At 45.1% G+C, this 18715-nt stretch overlaps 1 protein-coding gene across 3 annotated transcripts in view; it reads left to right on the top strand.

Annotated features, from left to right (window-relative positions):
* sh3tc2 (SH3 domain and tetratricopeptide repeats 2) overlaps positions 1 to 14532 on the top strand; it is a 15197-nt gene extending 665 nt beyond the window's left edge. Inside the window, exons 2-23 of one of the 3 annotated variants that reach the window (XM_084010208.1) lie at positions 2756 to 2852; positions 3565 to 3663; positions 4432 to 4563; positions 5446 to 5573; positions 5766 to 5871; positions 6237 to 6380; positions 7285 to 7483; positions 7619 to 7692; positions 8030 to 8225; positions 8447 to 8583; positions 8724 to 8774; positions 8863 to 9167; positions 9510 to 9704; positions 9786 to 10646; positions 10728 to 10948; positions 11051 to 11217; positions 12220 to 12397; positions 12478 to 12628; positions 12722 to 12844; positions 13046 to 13196; positions 13272 to 13468; positions 13664 to 14532. In XM_084010208.1, coding sequence (XP_083866334.1) covers positions 2828 to 2852; positions 3565 to 3663; positions 4432 to 4563; positions 5446 to 5573; positions 5766 to 5871; positions 6237 to 6380; positions 7285 to 7483; positions 7619 to 7692; positions 8030 to 8225; positions 8447 to 8583; positions 8724 to 8774; positions 8863 to 9167; positions 9510 to 9704; positions 9786 to 10646; positions 10728 to 10948; positions 11051 to 11217; positions 12220 to 12397; positions 12478 to 12628; positions 12722 to 12844; positions 13046 to 13196; positions 13272 to 13468; positions 13664 to 14374 — 4551 coding nt within the window. In that variant the 5' untranslated portion in view covers positions 2756 to 2827 and the 3' untranslated portion in view covers positions 14375 to 14532. Of the gene's footprint in view, positions 1 to 2623; positions 2853 to 3564; positions 3664 to 4431; positions 4564 to 5445; positions 5574 to 5765; positions 5872 to 6236; positions 6381 to 7284; positions 7484 to 7618; positions 7693 to 8029; positions 8226 to 8446; positions 8584 to 8723; positions 8775 to 8862; positions 9168 to 9509; positions 9705 to 9785; positions 10647 to 10727; positions 10949 to 11050; positions 11218 to 12219; positions 12398 to 12477; positions 12629 to 12721; positions 12845 to 13045; positions 13197 to 13271; positions 13469 to 13663 lie in introns of those variants that run through there. The other 2 variants (XM_084010206.1, XM_084010207.1) reach the window with 2 other exon arrangements.
* The last annotated feature ends 4183 nt before the right edge of the window (positions 14533 to 18715 follow it).

The following is an 18715-nucleotide window of genomic DNA, read 5'->3' as shown; positions in this document are numbered from 1 at the left end:
CAGAGGCATGTGAGTGAGCTGAGGGGGGTGTTAGTCTAAACTTAGAGTCCACGACCCCTGTCTCACATTACTTCTACTAACTCCTGGACCACATTTTCCAAATCTGCAAGCCCACATTGTACACATACACGGTCCCGAACAACTCCCTTTAGCTTGTCATGTATTTGAACACAGCCAGACCCCATATGTTCCTCATTAGGGTTGAATGCTATTGTCACGGGCTGCCGAGTGTCACAATCACAGTCCAGGCTTTTTTTTCAGGCTGCATTTATGGTCATTACACAGTGTTTGTGTGTCTTTAATCACATGTATTGTGTGAGACTTACTACAGTAATGCTCTAGTCTTTAGGAGGAGGAAGGCTTGTGACCCTCCAGCTGACAGGAAACAGTAGCTACATCAACAGGTGTTCGGTAAAAGAGGAGATCCAGATGTGCTGCATTACCGTACGTTGTAAAACCTCCGGATGGAAGTCGCTGCAAGACAATCGCCCTCGTGCAGCATTCGGTGCAAAGGCCCGAGCACATGTGACCGCACATATCGGCCTTGAGCAGCCTGTGTTTATTAGATTAGAAGGGAATCTGTTGCACGATGAGAAGCAGGCAGTGTGGTGGGGGGGGGGGGGAAAGTGTCAGGATATGCCCCGACACGCCTTCTGGCCTGTTTACAGCTTTCTGCCTCACAAGATGCACACACAGATTCAATCAGGACCATTCAGCGTAAACAAAGATCTCCGACCTCCTTGTCCCCGGAGCGTGTTTAAACACGATCAAAGGAGGAAGACACTTGGCCTCTTTGTTTTCCCACCATGGGTGATTACATGCAAGGACAGAAGTCACATCGTGCATCGTGCACAGAGCATCCCTGAAAAACAACAGCAGATCACCATGGCAGCGCTTTTTTGAGAGATGTTTAAAAGATTTGTCTCGCCGCAACTCAGAGATCCATGAGATTTATCTTGGTTGTTGGGGAAGAATGAAAAAAAATATCCACAAAAAATAAACAACTCGGCCTCCAGTGTGAGAATGATTATAGACCTTAAAGGCTAAGGTGTCGACTTTGAAAGATGTGGGAGTTTATTCGGCTTGCTGGGTCTCATGAGAGATGCTTTATGGGAGACGTATGCTTCTTATTCAGTTGTTTTTCACAAGCCACCCGACTTTATGGATGTACAATTTTAAATCTCTATTCAAAAATAAATAAATAAAAATACCCAGATACAGCTGAACCCTTAAAGTTTACATTTAGCTTAGCATATAGCTTCAGTCAGACGTCATCCTAAAAAATAAAGGGTCTCGTCTACATTCAAATCTGCAGTGCAAGTGTCTTAATTACAGAAAATGTAATTTCCTTTCACGCATAAATTAATAAAGCTTGACACTCAGTTGGCAGGACAGCACCAAATTGTGTGTCAGATGGAAGCAATTAAAAAGTAATATAGTTCAAGTTCTGACATTATAGACTAGGCTAATGTTGTATTTCCAATTCATAATTATTATATTTTAAAACACATTAAAGACACTGTTTTTAAGTAGATATGTTGTGATTTTATTCAGCTTAACCTAGTTTCTTATCCTATAACAGAAACATACTTCCTTGTGTAGCTACTCACAAATATTTATGTCCTCCTATAGAAAGCTTCTCAAAATAGGGCAGAAGTATATTTGTATTCCAGTCGGCTGTTACACACATCATTATGGCACACCCAGAACAGGAACACCGCACCCGACACAGATTTAAATATCTGGCATTTCATTACCGCCTGAGTGAACACCTTGTGTGGGAATTACGCCAGTTTCTAGTAGTGGAATTCACACTCTGAAGATTTCCCTCTCAGATGGTCAAAGGTCAAACGAGGTCAAGGATTCTGATCTTCCCACATTTTGCAGCTTCCTCGTAACAAAGATAAATCCTTTATGGACTCCTGTCTTCTCATCTATAGAGTTGTGTTGAACTGTAGTGGATGAACTGATCCTGGATCTGGTGGTTGGGCTAACCCCCCTCCCTCCCTCCCTCCCTCCCTCGCTGCGACCTTGCAGCCTGTCCCTGTGTGGCATTGCCTTACAGTGGCTCAGCAATACGTTCTCCCATCGACACACACACACACACACACACAAAAGACACACACATTGTTTCTGACACACATTCAGTGCATATTTTCACTGACACACAGGGAAACACTCACTGAGGCCTCACACACACACACACACACACACACACACACACACACACACACTATTGCAGAGAGTGCTTTGTGCATTCACTGACTGACTGGGCAGCTACTGAAGAGAGAGAGAGAGAGAGAGAGAGAGAGAGAGAGAGAGAGAGAGAGAGAGAGAGAGAGAGAGAGAGAGATAGAGAGAGAGGGAGGGAGGCTGGTGGGAGGAGGGAGATGGAGAGACAGAGGGATTACAAGGAGAAGCAGACAGATAGAACGAGCAGAGGAGATAAGACTCGCAGTGGGACAGAAGTCCAGTAAACAGGAATCCGGTGGAAAGAGAGCGAACAGCACAGGAAAAGGCGACACAGAAATAGGAAGGGAAACGGGGCTTGGCCAGGCGGAGAGGAAGAGAGTTGTGAAAGAGGCTGTGTGAGGTGGGTGGGTGTTTGGAAGGGGAGGGGGGGAAACTGATGGGATGGCATTGATCTCGGGGAGCTGCCGGCTCCTGGGCCAGATGGCGTCTTGTTGCTGCAGACCGCTGCTCAACTCCTGCTGCTGTGGAGCGCTCATCAAAGTCTGCCTCTCCTCCTTCACAGGTCTGTCCCAGCACGCTCTCTGCGCTGCCACCGCACCGTCATGAGACGGCGGCATATAGCTCTATACACAACATGGGTAACACACTTAGCCAAGAAGGTAACACACAAACCAAGAAGAAGAAGGTGGCATGGTGTGTTTTCTGTGCCGTAGCAGCATGACTGTGCTTGTATCCACTCAAGCAGCCCCCCCACCCCATGTTGGTGTGCTCTGTGTTGTAGGATGGAGGGAAAGAATAGGCTGTTGTCCTCCTCCAAGCCTGATGTCATGTTGCATTGTGTTGCTAAGTTGTGTGCCCCCCATTGTGTTGTTGCATCAAGATAATAACTGTTCTGCTGTGTGTGTTTTTTTTTTTTAAACTATCAAAGCATGTGAAATAGAAAATGAAGAAGTGGCTATTTGTATCACAATTATTTTTGATTGCCCTTTGGTTAACAGTTTGTTCCCTTTTTTTGGATTATTATAAATGGTGTGTGACTGTATGTCTGGAGACACGTGAGCACGCTGACATAAAAAAGTGAAGGAGTCATGTGTGTGTGTGTGATCAGCGTCATCGTATCACTCCCAAACCCCCGATAACTCTCCTCACACTAACCGACGGCTTCAACCCGACATTCCCAACATGAATGAAGCCTCTAAAGCCCACTAACTGACTGTTTAATCTGTACAAAAACCAAAAATAACTATCGCTGTTTCAGGGCTGATTGACCGCAGGAGCAACTTCTCCCACACAAGAAATAGTCCCACACATAACCTTTGTTAAAAACTGTCACGTTCAGGTTCACGAACTGAGTTGCTTCCTTGTTTACAGACATCTCTCCTGCTGAGCTGGATGCTCTGTGGAGGGAACCACCATACACTCTCGGGGGAGCAAACGAACACTTCTCAGGAAATGACAACATGACTCAAGGTAGACTATACTGTGCATTGGACACCTTAATCTACGTGACATCATATCATTATGGAGTCTTAGTTCTGGAGCTGGAGCAACACGAGGACATGCTGTCTGTGTCACAAACATAGAGGAAGTGTTTCGGGACATCCTCTCTGCACAATGGAACAATCCGGGGGAAGCCCGTCACCACTACACTGCAGTAGCCGGCTATTATCGGTGGATGATATTTATAGGCTTTAAGTTAATGTATAAGTTACTGTTAATGTGTTGAGATAAATATAATTTACTACACACGTAGTCAGCAGCTCATACATTATGGTTAAAATAAAAAGCTTTAGCTAAATGGCTGAAATGTCTAGTTTCCAGAGGATATTACACTTGCAACAACTTTGACAGCTAAATCCAACTTAAACACTTTTGTCGTCAACTGTAAATATTAATTAAGAAACATTTTGCCCCCTCTATCCTGTATTTGTGTCCTTTTCCCTTTTAAAAAGGCTTCTATGCTTTTATTTGAGCATGAAAAGTACTACACAAATAAAATCGTCTTGCATATAAAAACATACTCAGGTTAGGAACCAGTTCTCTAACTCACGTGTTCAACCAGCACACGTGTAAATAGCAACACAGCGATTGCCATCTTGTGTTTTCTAGCAACATTTCCATGCCCGCCCTTATACACGATTCTGTTTAGGATATACTGACTTATCCTGGACTGAGGTTTCCAACAGAAAGGTCGTGCATGCTTGATCCAGCAGCTCCTGACTTTGTTTCCTGTTTCAGGTGCAGGTGAGGAGGAGGACGGTCCAGTGGCGGAGTCAGGTGAGGGAGGGGCGGAGCCTGACAGCTACTGGAAGAGGAAAGAGGCGTTCCTCCGAGGAAGCACCGTGTCGCTGGGAGAGAAATTCTCCTCAGGTATCCCTCCTCCTCTAAACATATTTATATTCAGAAGCATTTCCCATGCATTAAATGTATGCATAGGACACATTTCCCTTCTAATGTTTTTACTCACTCAGCAGTTTAGCTCCATCCATCACGTTCCCCTCAGGTTCTTCCTCTCAAATGAGTTTAAATGACCACGCTGAGAGGCCAGTAAGAGGCCTAATGGCTTTGTTATTCCTCCGGGGACTAACTCACGGAGCATCCCTCTTGTAGGAAAATCTTTAATGAACTCTCTCCAGCTATTTTCCCATTTTTACTCAGTGAATATGGACACAGCGAGAAAGACGCACTAAGTAAAGTGCCGTTTTCAGATTGGCTAAACCTCCGTCTAGACACCAATGGGCTGTAAGCGACACATACTGGCAGTTCCGCTAGCTGTTAGCTGTTAGCTTGCACTCTGCAGACTCTTGACCGCCCACTGTTGGCTCAGAGTAGCAGACTGGGGGGGTCAGACATGCACTTAGCTGGGCGTCGATTAGGAGAAGTGAGTGTGGAGTCAGCAGGCAGTCGATGGCAGTTTAAAACATGCAATAAGAGGAAGTATTAGAAGGAACACTATGAAGATTTGTTGTGGACAGACAGACGTTCACGCTCACTCACTCACTCGCTCACTCACTCACTCACTCACTCACTCACTCACTCACTCACTCACTCACTCAATGATGAATTAGCAAAAAAGCCATTACACACATTATTTGGTTCTTCTGACAGATGATAAATTCTCATTCTCTCTCTCATTTCTCTGTAAGCTAATTGCTCCACTAAGCCTATTTGCATCGGATTTCTTTGTATTGAAGCAGTCTAATCTAATAGTGAGGGATCACAGCACTCTCTCTTTGCTATTTTTTTGCCCAGAAATCGAGCTGCTGTTCACCGGACGGAGGCGCTCCAGCGAGGATCCAGACCGGGCCCTGCAGGAGGCCCTGCGGACCCGACTCCGAGTGGTGGAGAGCAACAGCCAGGACGTCATCCAGCTCTTTAAGGTGAGAGGAAGTCCGACAATGCAGCCATTACACAGGCATTACTGTGCTACTCAACTTCTGTCTTCACAACAAAGACCAGGGAGCATTATGATATGCTCTGATATGCAATATGATACGCCATAAACTGTATGGTGCACCTGATATAAAGGAGGGTTGTTCTGTTGTTGAAACGTGACACGCTTGTTTGTCCAGGACTTGTCTGCACGCCTGGTGTCCGTCCACGCCGAGAAGGACAGATTCGTGCTCACGTTCAAGACTGTGGAGGAAATTTGGAAGTTTTCAACGTACCTAGCATTAGGTAAGATTAGATTTCCTGAATCATCTCCAACGTGAATGCCTCATTTCCTTCCAAACCTTAAAACAGTATCTGTGTTCGGTTGGAAAAAGGTGTTTAAAAAACGTCCAGTCACTCTAATCTGAACAAACAGCAACCATATAGGCCTAAAGAAGCAGACTGGTTGATTGTTTTTGGCTGTCAACTCCAATAAAATACCACCTAAGGATGATTTTTGATGCTAAAAAATACATATAATTTGAAACCCACTTTCCAGGTGGATCACAAAGATGCATTTCTTGCACTATTATGAGCACAGCTGTATAACAAGCTTTGTTGTTGAGCATGCAGTGATAAGTAGCATTCGTAAAGCACGTTCTCCGTCCCAGGTTACGTGGCTCGCTGCTTGGAGAACTTCCTGTGCGATCAGTCCTTCTGGCTGGACCCGGAGCTGCTCAGTGGCCTGCAGATCAACGTAACCGTGGACGAGGAACATCTGGCCACCCTCTACCTCGGACTCTTACTCCAGGAGGGTGAGTCGTGTTGTGCTTCTGCCATTTTATCGACACCCGGTGAGAGTTTTATGAACAGTTTTTATTATTCGCATAAAAGGGTGAAAAGTGAGGAATGAAATCTGGTTCATGAATCTGTCGGCCAAAACGTACACCTTGGTAGTAAAAACCAGCCCTTTGGCTGCTTTATTCTCACATTATAAAACTGTCAGAACATATGAAGTATTTACTGTCATAATAACCAACTTCAGCTGCAGTTTGATCCCCAAACCCCTTAAAATCAATTTTCTCTGACCCCAATTACCAATATGAAAGCTTCAGGGATATAACACCACGTATGATTTTGGACAAATTATAGCAAAAGAAGCATTATTGACCTCATGTGCCCCACTGTGTACTGCCAATGTCCAGTCTAGATTATGATTTCTATTTATGGAAGCTGCCCCTTAAAACTGGACATCAGGTGAACTTAATAAACAAATTAAAGTGAATTTAATTTAGAAATTTGCTGAATGTCTTTTATGGATTACAAACAAACTTAAGCATAACCATTATATTACTTCCCTGCAAGAAAGTGTATTGATTTCCTCCGGGCCCCGAGTCTACACAAACGTTACTTTCCCCTGAATCATTTCCCCCCTCCAGGCAAAACGCTTCACGGCCATGTAGAATAAAAGTGCAGTGCTGGCATATAGTGGTAAGAATTACATTAACTTAATAGGTTGAGGATATAAAACATCCATCATGTTGCCGGTGACGGAATGAGGGCACTCAAGCTGCAGCACTTTTGCAGATTTTATTTTTAATTTAAGTGCGTTGACTTTTATCAACTCGACAATATTAGAGACGCATGTCTGGATTCACACCTGCTTATTAGTGCTGTGTGTACATGTTCTGTGTGGGTGACTAATAAGACTCTCTTTAGGATCCTTCTTTGCGAAGGCGTTGTTCACAAGAGGCGAGGACGAGGACGACGAAGACCAGCTGCCGTTCAAGAAGAACGACCTGCTGACGGTGAGGGACACGGGGCAGGAGAACATGTGGGAGGGCACGGCGCTCGCCACGGGAAACCACGGCCTGGTGCCGGTCAACTCCATGCAGCCGCTGCCTTACCCTTTCTATCAGTGAGTCACTCTCTGTTCCTTAAAATCAGCGTAACATTTCTCTCGTTGAGACTTTTTTTGGGCTGAATGAGCAGCGGGAGCGGCGATACAGATGGTGGACACACGTGAGTTAAACTCTACTTCCTGTTTGGTCAGGTGGTTCCTGAGGAAGTACCCGGGCAACGTCGGATGCTCGCCAGCAGAAAAGGAAGCGTTTGAACATTCTATGGGTAAAAACATGTACACACATACTCTCATTCAGAATACAGAAGCTGGATTAACTGGCTGGAAGTAGCTTGGACTCATTGAAAAAGTGTTAAAACATACGGGAAAAAGTCACAAAACAAAAGTGCTGCGTTTATATATTTGTTCAGGGAACATATTGTGTTTGTGAGACGGAGGATACTACTTTCTAATTTACAGGAACACAGTGGATCAATGCTAATGTGCGTATGCATACTTAAATGCTCTGCCGGACGTCAAAAACAAAAGATATAACAGTGATAAAGATAGAGTGTATCACCATATTTATCATCAGACAGTGTTCTCCTCATCACCCCCCCCCAGTGACGGGTTCCTGTGTAGCAGTGGCCGACTACAGTCCCACGGGCCCAGATGAGCTTCAGCTGAGTCAGGGGGACGTGGTGGAGGTCCAGGGTCTCCTGGTCCGAGGCCTGGACATGTTCATAGGGACACACGCGTCCACGGGTCACACCGGTTTCATACACAAGGCCCACGTCAAGCCTCTGGACACAGCACCACTGTAAGAAATCTTTTTTTCTCTAGTTGTATAATGCGTTTGCCTGGCCCGACCCTTTCAAGGAAAACATTTCGTCTCAAATCTGCATTTGTTGTCATGTGTTTCTTGTGCTAATCTTATGAAATCCTGATAAGAATATCTGCAGTCTGGACGGGGTGGGATGGGGTGAGGAGGCTGGAGCAGACAGCAGACTTGATAATGCTGCCTTTGTCTGTCTAACGCAGAGATGGGGGATTGTTTTTTCTGACCGAGGAGGAGAGGGCCAGCCTGGCTGAGGTTAACCCGTGCGGCTCCGAGTCGGGCGACGGCGGCCTGCTGGAGAGACTCTTCTCATCCGACATCAGCTCTGTGTACAGGCTAGGTAAAGTGAGCCATAACTTCAATACAGCATCATGTTTGTTTTGGCTGGTGATTAATTCTGGTGGGAGCGGAAGAATGTTTCCATCTGTATCCCCAACTGGAAAATTGATGCTTAAATCGATTTACCTTGTGTGCTTTCAGACAGACTGGACGAGACCGACTTCATGTACATCAAAAATCAGCCAAAACGTGGTAACGCTTCAGAATTTATCAGGAAAATCAGCTGCTTACAAGCTCTATAAGATTTAAAATATGTTTTTATCAACTGTCTCCTTCCCAGATCTCAAGGTTCCCGCGAGCGCCCGGCAGAGCGTCATGTCAGAGAAAAGTGGAGGGACTCCCCCGTACCACTCCTCTCCTCGCACCTCCCTGTCTCACTCCTCCCCTCGCCTGTCCCTCTATCAGTCCCACAATCCTCTGCCACGCGAGGGGGAGCGCCTCTCCTTCACCCTGGACGACACGTTCAGGGAACTGGACGAGTTCCAGGAAGACCCGCCTCTCTTCTTGGAGGAGAACAGCTGGGAGGGGGAGGACTCGGAGTTCAGTGACCCCACACTGACCCTGCTCAACCAGGACCACTACCAGGTCTGCAGGTGTTACTGATTTATGTATTTATTAAAGGAAGCAAAGCAAAGGGATAACAGGAGTTCTTGTTTCTTTGTTGTTGTTTTTTTTCATTCAAATTGCAACATTGGTTCATATTTTACCCATCATTTTCAGGCACTATCATTTTATTTGATCCCTATTATAATTGGCTTGTTTTCAGGTTTCAAAAAAGCTCTTTGGGTTGACATAAAATTGAACAAATATCTTGTCAACAGAAGCAATCAGCATCTTAACAACACAATTTTCATTGTCTGTCCCATTATGTGGTTTTTACCAAACACAGCCAAGTCAAGAGGCCCCGTTGTTTCTTATTTCTCCCAGGAGGACTTCCTGCCCCTGTACGACCTTCAGTATTCCTTCCTGTGGGTGACATTCAGCGGTAAGACCGAGGACGAGCTCTCGGGGCACCTGGAGGCCGTCAGGGAATGCGCCAAGAGGATGGGCTTGCACTGGGCGCATCGACGGGCATGCTTCCTCCTGGGAAGGCTCTGTGCCCGGAAGCTAAAGTTCTCCCAGGTTTGTGTGTTGTGGATTCATTCCTCCCTAAAGAGACATTATAAGGCCTGCGATATACAGACCATTTCCTCTTCTCCTCAGGCTCGCGTTTACTACGAGGAGTCTCTCAGTGTCCGCGTGGACAGCTTCTCCGACACGCCGCTCCTCGTCGCTCTCTTCACAAACCTCACATCCGTCTACCTGAAGCAGCAAATGAAGGACAAGCTGCCCCAGACTCTGGAGAAGGCCAGCGCCTTGCTCCTCTGTCTCCCGCGCCACACCTTCACCTCCAAGGACGAGTTTGAACTGCTGCAGCTCCTCCTGAGGAGGTCGCTGGTGATGGGGGACAAACACCTGGAGGCTCGCGTCTGCTACCTCGCTTCCAGCCTCTTCCTGCTCCTCAGGAAGTCCGATGATGCCCTTCCCTTCGTCGAGCGACTCCAGTTCCTCTCGGTGACACTCTCCGCCGCCGAGGGGCGCCCGATAGGTCCTCTGGACCTCAACTGGCTCTTGAGCCGGCTCTATCACCGTAAGTACATGCCTTACTTGGCGCTGGCCACTCTGAGCCTGGACTCCAGACAGGACCACTCCCTAAACGACGCTTTCCAGAGGATTGAGTTGTTTACCAGGAACTCCGTTCGCCTGAACCCGTGCTGGAAGGAAGGAACCTCCCTGCTCCCGGCCCAGATTGTGATTTACCTTCAGCAGGCTCTGATTATAGCCGAGCACGGGGAGGACTTGAAGACCCAGAGGGACCTGTGTCAGGGCTTGGCCACGGTCTACCAGCAGCACGACGCTCTAGATAAGGCGGTGGACTGCGCTCAACGGGCCGTGGAGACGGGAGGCCACATCAACGAGGAGGAGGGATTCGAGGCCTCCGTGCTTCTCGGCTGGCTGCTGGTGTTGACGGGCCAGGCTGAGAGGGCCAAGAGTGTCCTACAGCCACTGCTCACGTCACTCCAGGTACTAATCACCTGCAGAAAATGCACACAATCATTGGTTTTCTTCCTCCTATACAAATATCCTTACTCCATCTCTCTCCAGGGCACGGACAGTCCCACGCAGCGAGGCGTGATCCACAACCTCTTGGCTTTGTGTCTGAGGCGGCAGGGTTGCATCCCTGAGGCCGGCTGGCATCTCCACTCTGCCTTGGTGATCTCCAGGGAAAGTGGAAACCAGAGGAACCAGGCGCTGGCACTCGCCAACCTGGGCTGCCTGGCACTGGACGTGGGAGCGCCTTTGGTTGCAGAACGCTTTTTAGTCAGGTCAGATATCGGTCCTATCATTTTCCCTCAGGGGCACGCAACAAATGTAGGTAGAAATAGTTTACAAAGAGTTATTTATTGTGATGGTAACTGCATTCCCAGATCCCTGGATCTATTTCTGGAGCTCTGGGGAAGCCCCACCGACGAGGAGCATGTTCAGACCTACCTTTGGCTGGGGAGGAGCTACAAAGACAGGAGGAGGAGCCAGGACAGCAGGGCCTGTTATGAAATGGGACTACTAATCGCGCTACATGCCAGAAACTTACACAGTGAGTACATGTTAACCCATTAAATAAATAGTTTGACTAGTCAGCCTTATTACCTTTATTCTACTTTCTGCCAACACTAATCAACATGTAATATCTTGTGTATTTAATCCCTTTAAAAAACCATAGATGTAAAAAAACACAAATTGTGATTTAGGATAGAGCCAGTCTAGTCTGTTTCCAGTCATGCGATGCTAAGATAACAGGCTCCTGGAGGAGGTGGTATCAAACCTCTCATCTAAAGGCCTTTACACAGTGTGGGCATGACAAATAAACAACATGAAAATACTTGCATGCAAATATTTCACATCAAATCTTTTCATAATGGCAGGGATGCAAATTTGCAACAGTTGCAGCACTTTTTAAATAAAAAAGGTTTGGAAAGATTTGTGTAAGCAGAGGCCCAGCTACGAGGATCATATTTACATAGAGCAGCGTGTAGTATGTCCTCAGCTACTGTAAGATGTTTCCTTTTTTAACAAAAGCTCTGAATGATTTATAATTCCCTCTAGTAATCTGTCAGATTACGTCTAGGGCTTTTATTGTGACGGTACGGTTCTGTTATTCGCTGTCTTTCTCAAAGTTGAAACGAGTAATAAAGTTTGCCGTCTTGGTTCAGACAAAGGATCCTCTATGTTGTTGAATATGTCTCTTCCTGCCACGTGATTGGTTGATGTGTCTCGGGGCGAAAGGTTATGACAATGAAAAACAATGACGTTGGATTTTCGCTACTTAATATTTGTGTTTTGTTGAAAAGTAACAGTTTAGTAAAAAATATTGATGTGTGAATTAATCCCATGATATCTCCTTTAAATGTTTGCACATAAAGTCATATTCAAATCTTTTTTACTCTTTTTTATCTGACAAAAAATACTGGATTAATGAGGCCGATATAGATTTTTTGTGATGGAATTTATAAAAAGTTGTTATTCAATAACACAAACGTCTCAGAGTGTTTTTAATGTCAGACGCAGCACGTAACATCCCGACTCTGTTTGCTCATAGGTCGGATGGTGGTGGCCAAGGTGCTGAGTCGTCAGTATGCTGACATGCTGCTGTACGGCCAGAGCATCGTCTACTACGAGCACTGTGTGTCGGTATCCAGAGAGCTGAAGGACAAGAGGCTGGAGGGAGAGTATCTGGAGATCCTCAGCAACCTCTACCTCACACTCAACACTGAAAGGTGACTTCCTGCCTCTCACTCTTATTCTCCAACCATCTTTTCCATCATATGTTCTGACCAAAATAAGTCGTGGATTGCAGATCATCTCGTAAATCTTTGGACTACACCAAGCAGAGCTTGAGGATTTCTATTGATCTGGGCAAGCGAGAGGAAGAGTCAGAGACCTGGCTGCAGGTGGGACGCATCTATTACCTCATCCAGGAGGACGAACTAGCTGACATGTACCTGCAGGTGAGGAGGAGGGGATGTGTGTGATATGCAACACCTCCTTGGAAAACACACCTAGAGTTTAGTTTGATATTCTAATATAATTGTGATAAATAGGCAGCAGTGAAGACCGCTCTGAGGATGAATGACCATCATTTTGCCATGAGCATCTATGAAGAGGCAGGAGACGTCTACTTTAAAGGCCTCAGGAACCGAATGGCTTCGGTGCCTTTCTACAGGGTAAGAGGACACAAACGACAACGCGTTATTTTCCAAGACAAACTGTAGTTGGGCTGTGGAGCATATCCATATTATGGCGATATCATAAAACGGCATAATTGTTCTTTTCCTGGTTTTAAATGGTTTTATTGTTATTCCATGAAATGATTTAGTTTGACACCACGATCCCTTTTAAACCAAATGATCGGTGTGTGGTTTCAGGACGGCAGCCTGCCATTCGCGCGGAGCATCAAGGACGTCCATTCAGAGTACCGTCTGCTGAGTAAACTGACAGAGCTGCTGATGAACCAGGGAGAGCAGGAGGAGGCGCTGCAGTACGCAACGCTGGGTATCGAGATCGCCAACAAAACAGGTGCATAGTTTGTTTGCTATTAGTTAGATTTGAACGAGAGCGTAGTGTGTTAACAGAGAGCGTTGTGCTCCTCAGGTGTGCCTGTGAATGAGAGGGCAGCCTACCACCGGCTGGCTACGGTCTACTACAACCTGCGGCAGTTTGAGTTGGCAGAAAACTACTACCTCAAGTCCCTGTCCCTCTGCCCGCCCGTCCTGCAGGACCCCACGGAGGCTCGCTACTACACCAAGCTGTACTGCAGGCTGGGCAACCTCACCCTACACAAGCTGAAGGTGCAGGTCCCGACGACATGCATGCACTTGCATGAGCAAAACACAATATCAACAGCTTGTTACTGAAATAAATGTTAGGCCTATCCATCTTAAAGACACAATCTTTAAATGTAAGCCTTTACGGTGTCTACTTTCATTATAAATGGTGCTGAATTCCGACCTGAAGATTTAATTGCTCTGTGCCCCCCTCTCCAGGATTCTTTTGATGCAGTGGGCTACTTCCATTTGGCCCTGGCAGCGGCCCTGGAGGACCGAGCTCACCCCGAGGCCCTGTATGTGGTGTACATGAAGCTGGCCGAGATCCACGGAAACCACATGCCCGATGCTCAGCTGTGCCAAGAGTACAGAGGCAGAGCGCAGAGTCTGAAGAGAGTTCTGGCTGGGGAGGAAGGAGCTGCTGCTGTCGGGGAGGATGTAGACACAGAGCCTGGCCAAGAGAGGGAAGTGGACTCAGATGCTGATATGGGACGTACGGAGGGTTCGGTCAAGAGAGACGGTGTCTTCACTTTTCCCGAAAGGGAAATGTGCAAAGATAACTCACTTCCAAGAACTGGTATAACTCATGGAGGCACAGAGGAAAGCTGCACAGACAACGATAATGGAGATAATCACAGCATTCATCTGGATGCAGATGGCGCTCTGATGGAGGCCTTCGGTTCTGAGACGGCAACCCCAGCCAGTCGGTCTTACAGTGACAGTTTTTTCACCGAGTCCTTCGACACAGCCAAGGAGCAGATCTCCGACTCCAGCAGCTCCACTGAAACTTTACAAACCTGCCAGAATCAAACAGATGGGAAGTACTTTGATGCCGACCAAAGCGTGCCCGGTGAAATACCCGACAGTCACAAAACCGATATCACAGGACACACAGACTCGGATATCCAGGACGAACAAATCAGCCCCTAAATATACAGACGTGAATCCGTTGTGATGGACAATCATTCTGATAATGAGTGTCCAGAATTCCACACTAACTTTACGCTACTTAGCTTAAACAGTATGCAAGATTGTTTTAGCATATCAGAGACCAGTACAGTACAGTCAATTATGACGTATGGAAACATGGACATGGCATAAATGTCCCACAATGCAATGAGCTACTCAGATCTAACAGATCCAACACTCCAATTATATATCATAATATATTTTTCAAAATTAGTTCATTGTTTTGGTCACACGAGGTTGGCACGGGTCACCATGGTGACGCCTCGCCATGCTACTGTTTATTCACACAATATGTTGAAGGATATACACATATTGAATATGTAGAACTCAGTATGTGATTTCAGACGCAGCACTTGTCCCTGAACGGCACTTTATTTCTTAACTTCCTCCGTCTGGTCACATGTTTCTGGACCGGCACATTCGCTCCAACGTTCCAGCCACGCGGCACTTATGTAGGAAAGATGATGTCAACACTGTCAAGTTTTAAGAGATTAAGAGACTCTAAAGCATGTGCCTTTTTGTCTAATATATTCGGTGGTTATTACAGTGCCTTGAGCCTGTTGTGTATGTTTTCTAAATGTATGTTTTTTCTATCTCTGGAAGATATGACTCGAACATAAAGAATGTTATTTTGTTTGCTGAGTGTTATTTATTTGTGCTTTTGTCTGTTTGAATATGGGAGAAATACGTCACAACAAAATATATAAAAAAAAAATGGGATTTAATGCAAAAAACACATTATTATATATTTTTCAATGTCAACCAATATGATGCAAAGACCATAATCATCAATTTTATTTAAAAAAAAGGCCCAGTAGTTTTTCTTTAGCAAAGCTCCACTACCTGCAGAGGTGCATCCAAACAAACTCTCTTTACTCCTGTTAGACATCAAAACTATTGAATAGCATTATGCAACACTCACTGTTCACCAGCTCTACTGCTTGTCTCATTTTGTGTAACTAACCAGTAAGATTAGTAATCAAGTAAAGAATGGTGGAATTAGCAAGCTAGCTAACTAGCCTGCTGTCCGCTAGTTAGATAGCAATACCTGTTAATTCTACTTCTTCAATAAACTTGTTACAGAAGATCGTCACGCATCTGATGATAGCAACGAGCTTTCCTACGGTCTGACAAGAGTGTGTGATGAAACATGAAGTTACAATTCATTCATTTAGTGTCTGTCTGTCTCCAATCAAGCAAAGAAGAAGAACTGGGACTGGTAGGTTCAGTTATGAGTTGAGTTAGATTTATACTGTTAAAGAGATTCTGATCTTTTTGAGAGGAGTGATCCAGCCAATTAGAATTGGTAAATGGCCTCATTTATATAGCGCTTTTCTCCAAAGCACTTTACAGCATTGACTGACATTCGCCCATTCATTCACAGATTCACACACCGACGGCGGAGTCAACCACGCAGGGCGACAGCCAGCTCGTCAGCAATTAGGGTGAGGTGTCTTGCTCGCGTAGCGATTTCTCCTTCCTCTGTTGTGGACATGTATCAGTTGCTTTCATACAATTCTCTGCTGTTTTATAACATCATTTGCTTATGTCATGTCAGTCAAAATGAACTAAACTTATGGACGCTGAATAGTCGTTCCCAATAAAACTAATAGTCTTCATTTCATTGCTTGAATCATTACATACAAAATTGTTGAACTAGTTATCAAATTCTGTCAAGCAAATTTTATACCGTTCTTTATGATTTTTTCCTGGGAATGTCTCCTAAACAGAACAGTTGCTCTCAGGTGAACTCCAGCTTTCACTCAGGAGGAGGTGTGTGAAGTATTAGTTGTAATCAATGACAAGCCACTTGTTCATGGTCACTCAGGGATGAATCCCACGAACCCTCACTTGGCAAGCATATATGAACCGAGCAGAACATAGTGTGGACCATTTCCACAAAACAGAGGAAGAGGGAGAAGAAGCCAACTAAATAGGCAGATTCCTACTGAAATGAGGGCTACAGTTGTGGACCATATTGTCACTTACGGCCTCACAACGGCTGAGGCTGGTCGGAGGGTGAACCAAATGTTGGAAGAACCACTGCGAATTGAAGCTCTAAAAAGGGTGTTACTTACAGTATGTTTGTTCTAAATAAGTGACTGTAGTGTATTTTTCTTTTTCAAAATGCTGTAGAATTGCAAAGAGCATATAAAGTAAAAATGTGAAACGTACGTATTCAGTGTCTTGTACTCACTTACTCCCCTAACTACAGCAATGTGTAACTTTACTGTAGTTTTCAAACGGCTGTAGGCTACTAGTAGTGTATAGTGCTGTCTTGAGCATGTTCAGGTGAACAACACTGAGAGAATAAACTATAGTAATGAAAACATAACAAAATCATTTGACTTTCTTGTTCATAAACGATGGTGTCAAGACTTCTCATTATGATGACGCTGGCAGTTTCACTGACATGAATACTTGCTTTTGAGGAATGGACTATCCATTTTGAGCAAGTGACGTGCTTGTTCTTCACTGTATCAAACTCTTTGCATCTCTCGGCTACAACAGCGGAGAAGTCTGGGTAAATATAGACTCTGACTTCAATCGAGGAGCCCCCGTGGTTCCTAGCCCTCATTTTGTACTGAAGGGGGTCCTTCTGGTCCCTGGCTAGTTTCATTAACTTCAGCTTGTCTTGAAAGTACTGAAACTTTACCAAGATCGGCCTGGGACCCTTGTCTTTGACATTGTCCATAGTACCAGTGCAATGACAGCGCTCAATCACAGGAGGAACAGAGAAATTCGCTTCACCTAGAAGCTGTGGAATCAGATGGCTCATGAAGCCAAGGATATCTTTGGCCTCAGCCTTCTCAGGTATGCCGATGAATCGTAGATTAGAGCGTCTGCTTCGGTTCTCGGCGTCCATGATTTTAGGTATTTCCTTTTCGAGCACCTTTACACGTTTATATATATATATATATATATATATATATATCTTGTAACTAGGGCTTTGACTCCGAACTTCGTTACTCGAATATAATTTGAATATCAAAATATATATGTATATTCGAACGAATATTAGGCATCCCTTAATATTCGAACCTTTTATGGGCATTATTTTTTGTAAATGTCTTTGCTTGAACGTTGTTTTCAATTCAGATTCCGAGGCTTTTTCATGCCTGGTGAAGTTGTGTGAATCGCGAGCTCATTAGCAAGGCTATCATTGGTCATCTGGGCTCCTATAGGTGACGTTAGCGTCCTGGTTTGCGGCAAATTTGCAGAACAATGGCCGCGTCAACATCGACAACAGCCCGCACTCGCGCTCCGTCCCGAGAAACGTAAACTCCAAGACGCGCCGCCGGGAATACTGCCCGTAAATGGGCAAACAAACCCCGCCGAACAGTCGCTACTGACGGCCCAAATAATGTCCGAAAGCAGCCTGGAGCTCTCACCGAAACCGGGGAGCACACGGCTCTGCGAGCCCACAATTACGCTCCGCGAGCCCGCACTCACGCTCCGTCCCGAGAAACGTAAACTCTAGACGCGCTGCCCGGAATACTGCCCGTAAATAGGCAAACAAACCCCGACTAACAGTCGGCACTGACGGCCCCGATAATGTCTTAACATGTGAATCACCTGGTATTTTTGGCGAATAACTTAAAAAAGTCTGTAGCCAAATAAACTGCAGCCAGTCAGATCTTTATGTGAGCGAAACAATCTGTTAATGGGCCGTTAATGGCTGGTAGGATGGGGTTTTGTTTTTAGGCCTACCTTTATTTTGTCTTTATTTTTGATGGCTTATTTATCTTTATTTTGATGAAACCGAATGCATACACAGTTTGTGTCTGACCTTAAATAAATAAAGGTTCTGAAAACATCGTTGTCTGCCTATTGACGTTGACTGATAAACTGCCCTCTGGTGGACAAAACATATACCACTTAAGTACCATACCATATAGGTCTTACTGAAGGCATTTAATGGTCAAAATATTCTTAATAAATATTCGAATATATTCGAATATTAATATTAATAAACAAACGAACTTCGAATATGATTTTCGGGCAAAAGTCAAAGCCCTACTTGTAACACATGTCTACAGTACATGGGCTGAGGTGACTATCATGTACTTTTAAGGTTAGGCCAAAATCAGAAGAAATAGTTTCACTCAAGGAGGATTTAAATGACGTGGACCACAGTTTAGAAAAGAGTAACAAAACAATTCTTTATTGGCAGGAAAGCCACTCTTAATACCGACACTGAATTAGCTCAGCTATAACTGGATTAATAATTTTCTCTATGTATCAAAACCCAGTAAATTCAACCTGGTATTTACCATTCAAAACCTCAGTTGTAACCAACAG

This window comes from Eutrigla gurnardus (genome assembly GCF_963514095.1).
Source record: "Eutrigla gurnardus genome assembly, chromosome: 5".
NCBI lineage: Eukaryota > Metazoa > Chordata > Actinopteri > Perciformes > Triglidae > Eutrigla > Eutrigla gurnardus.
This window is presented reverse-complemented; position numbering and strand designations above follow the sequence as displayed.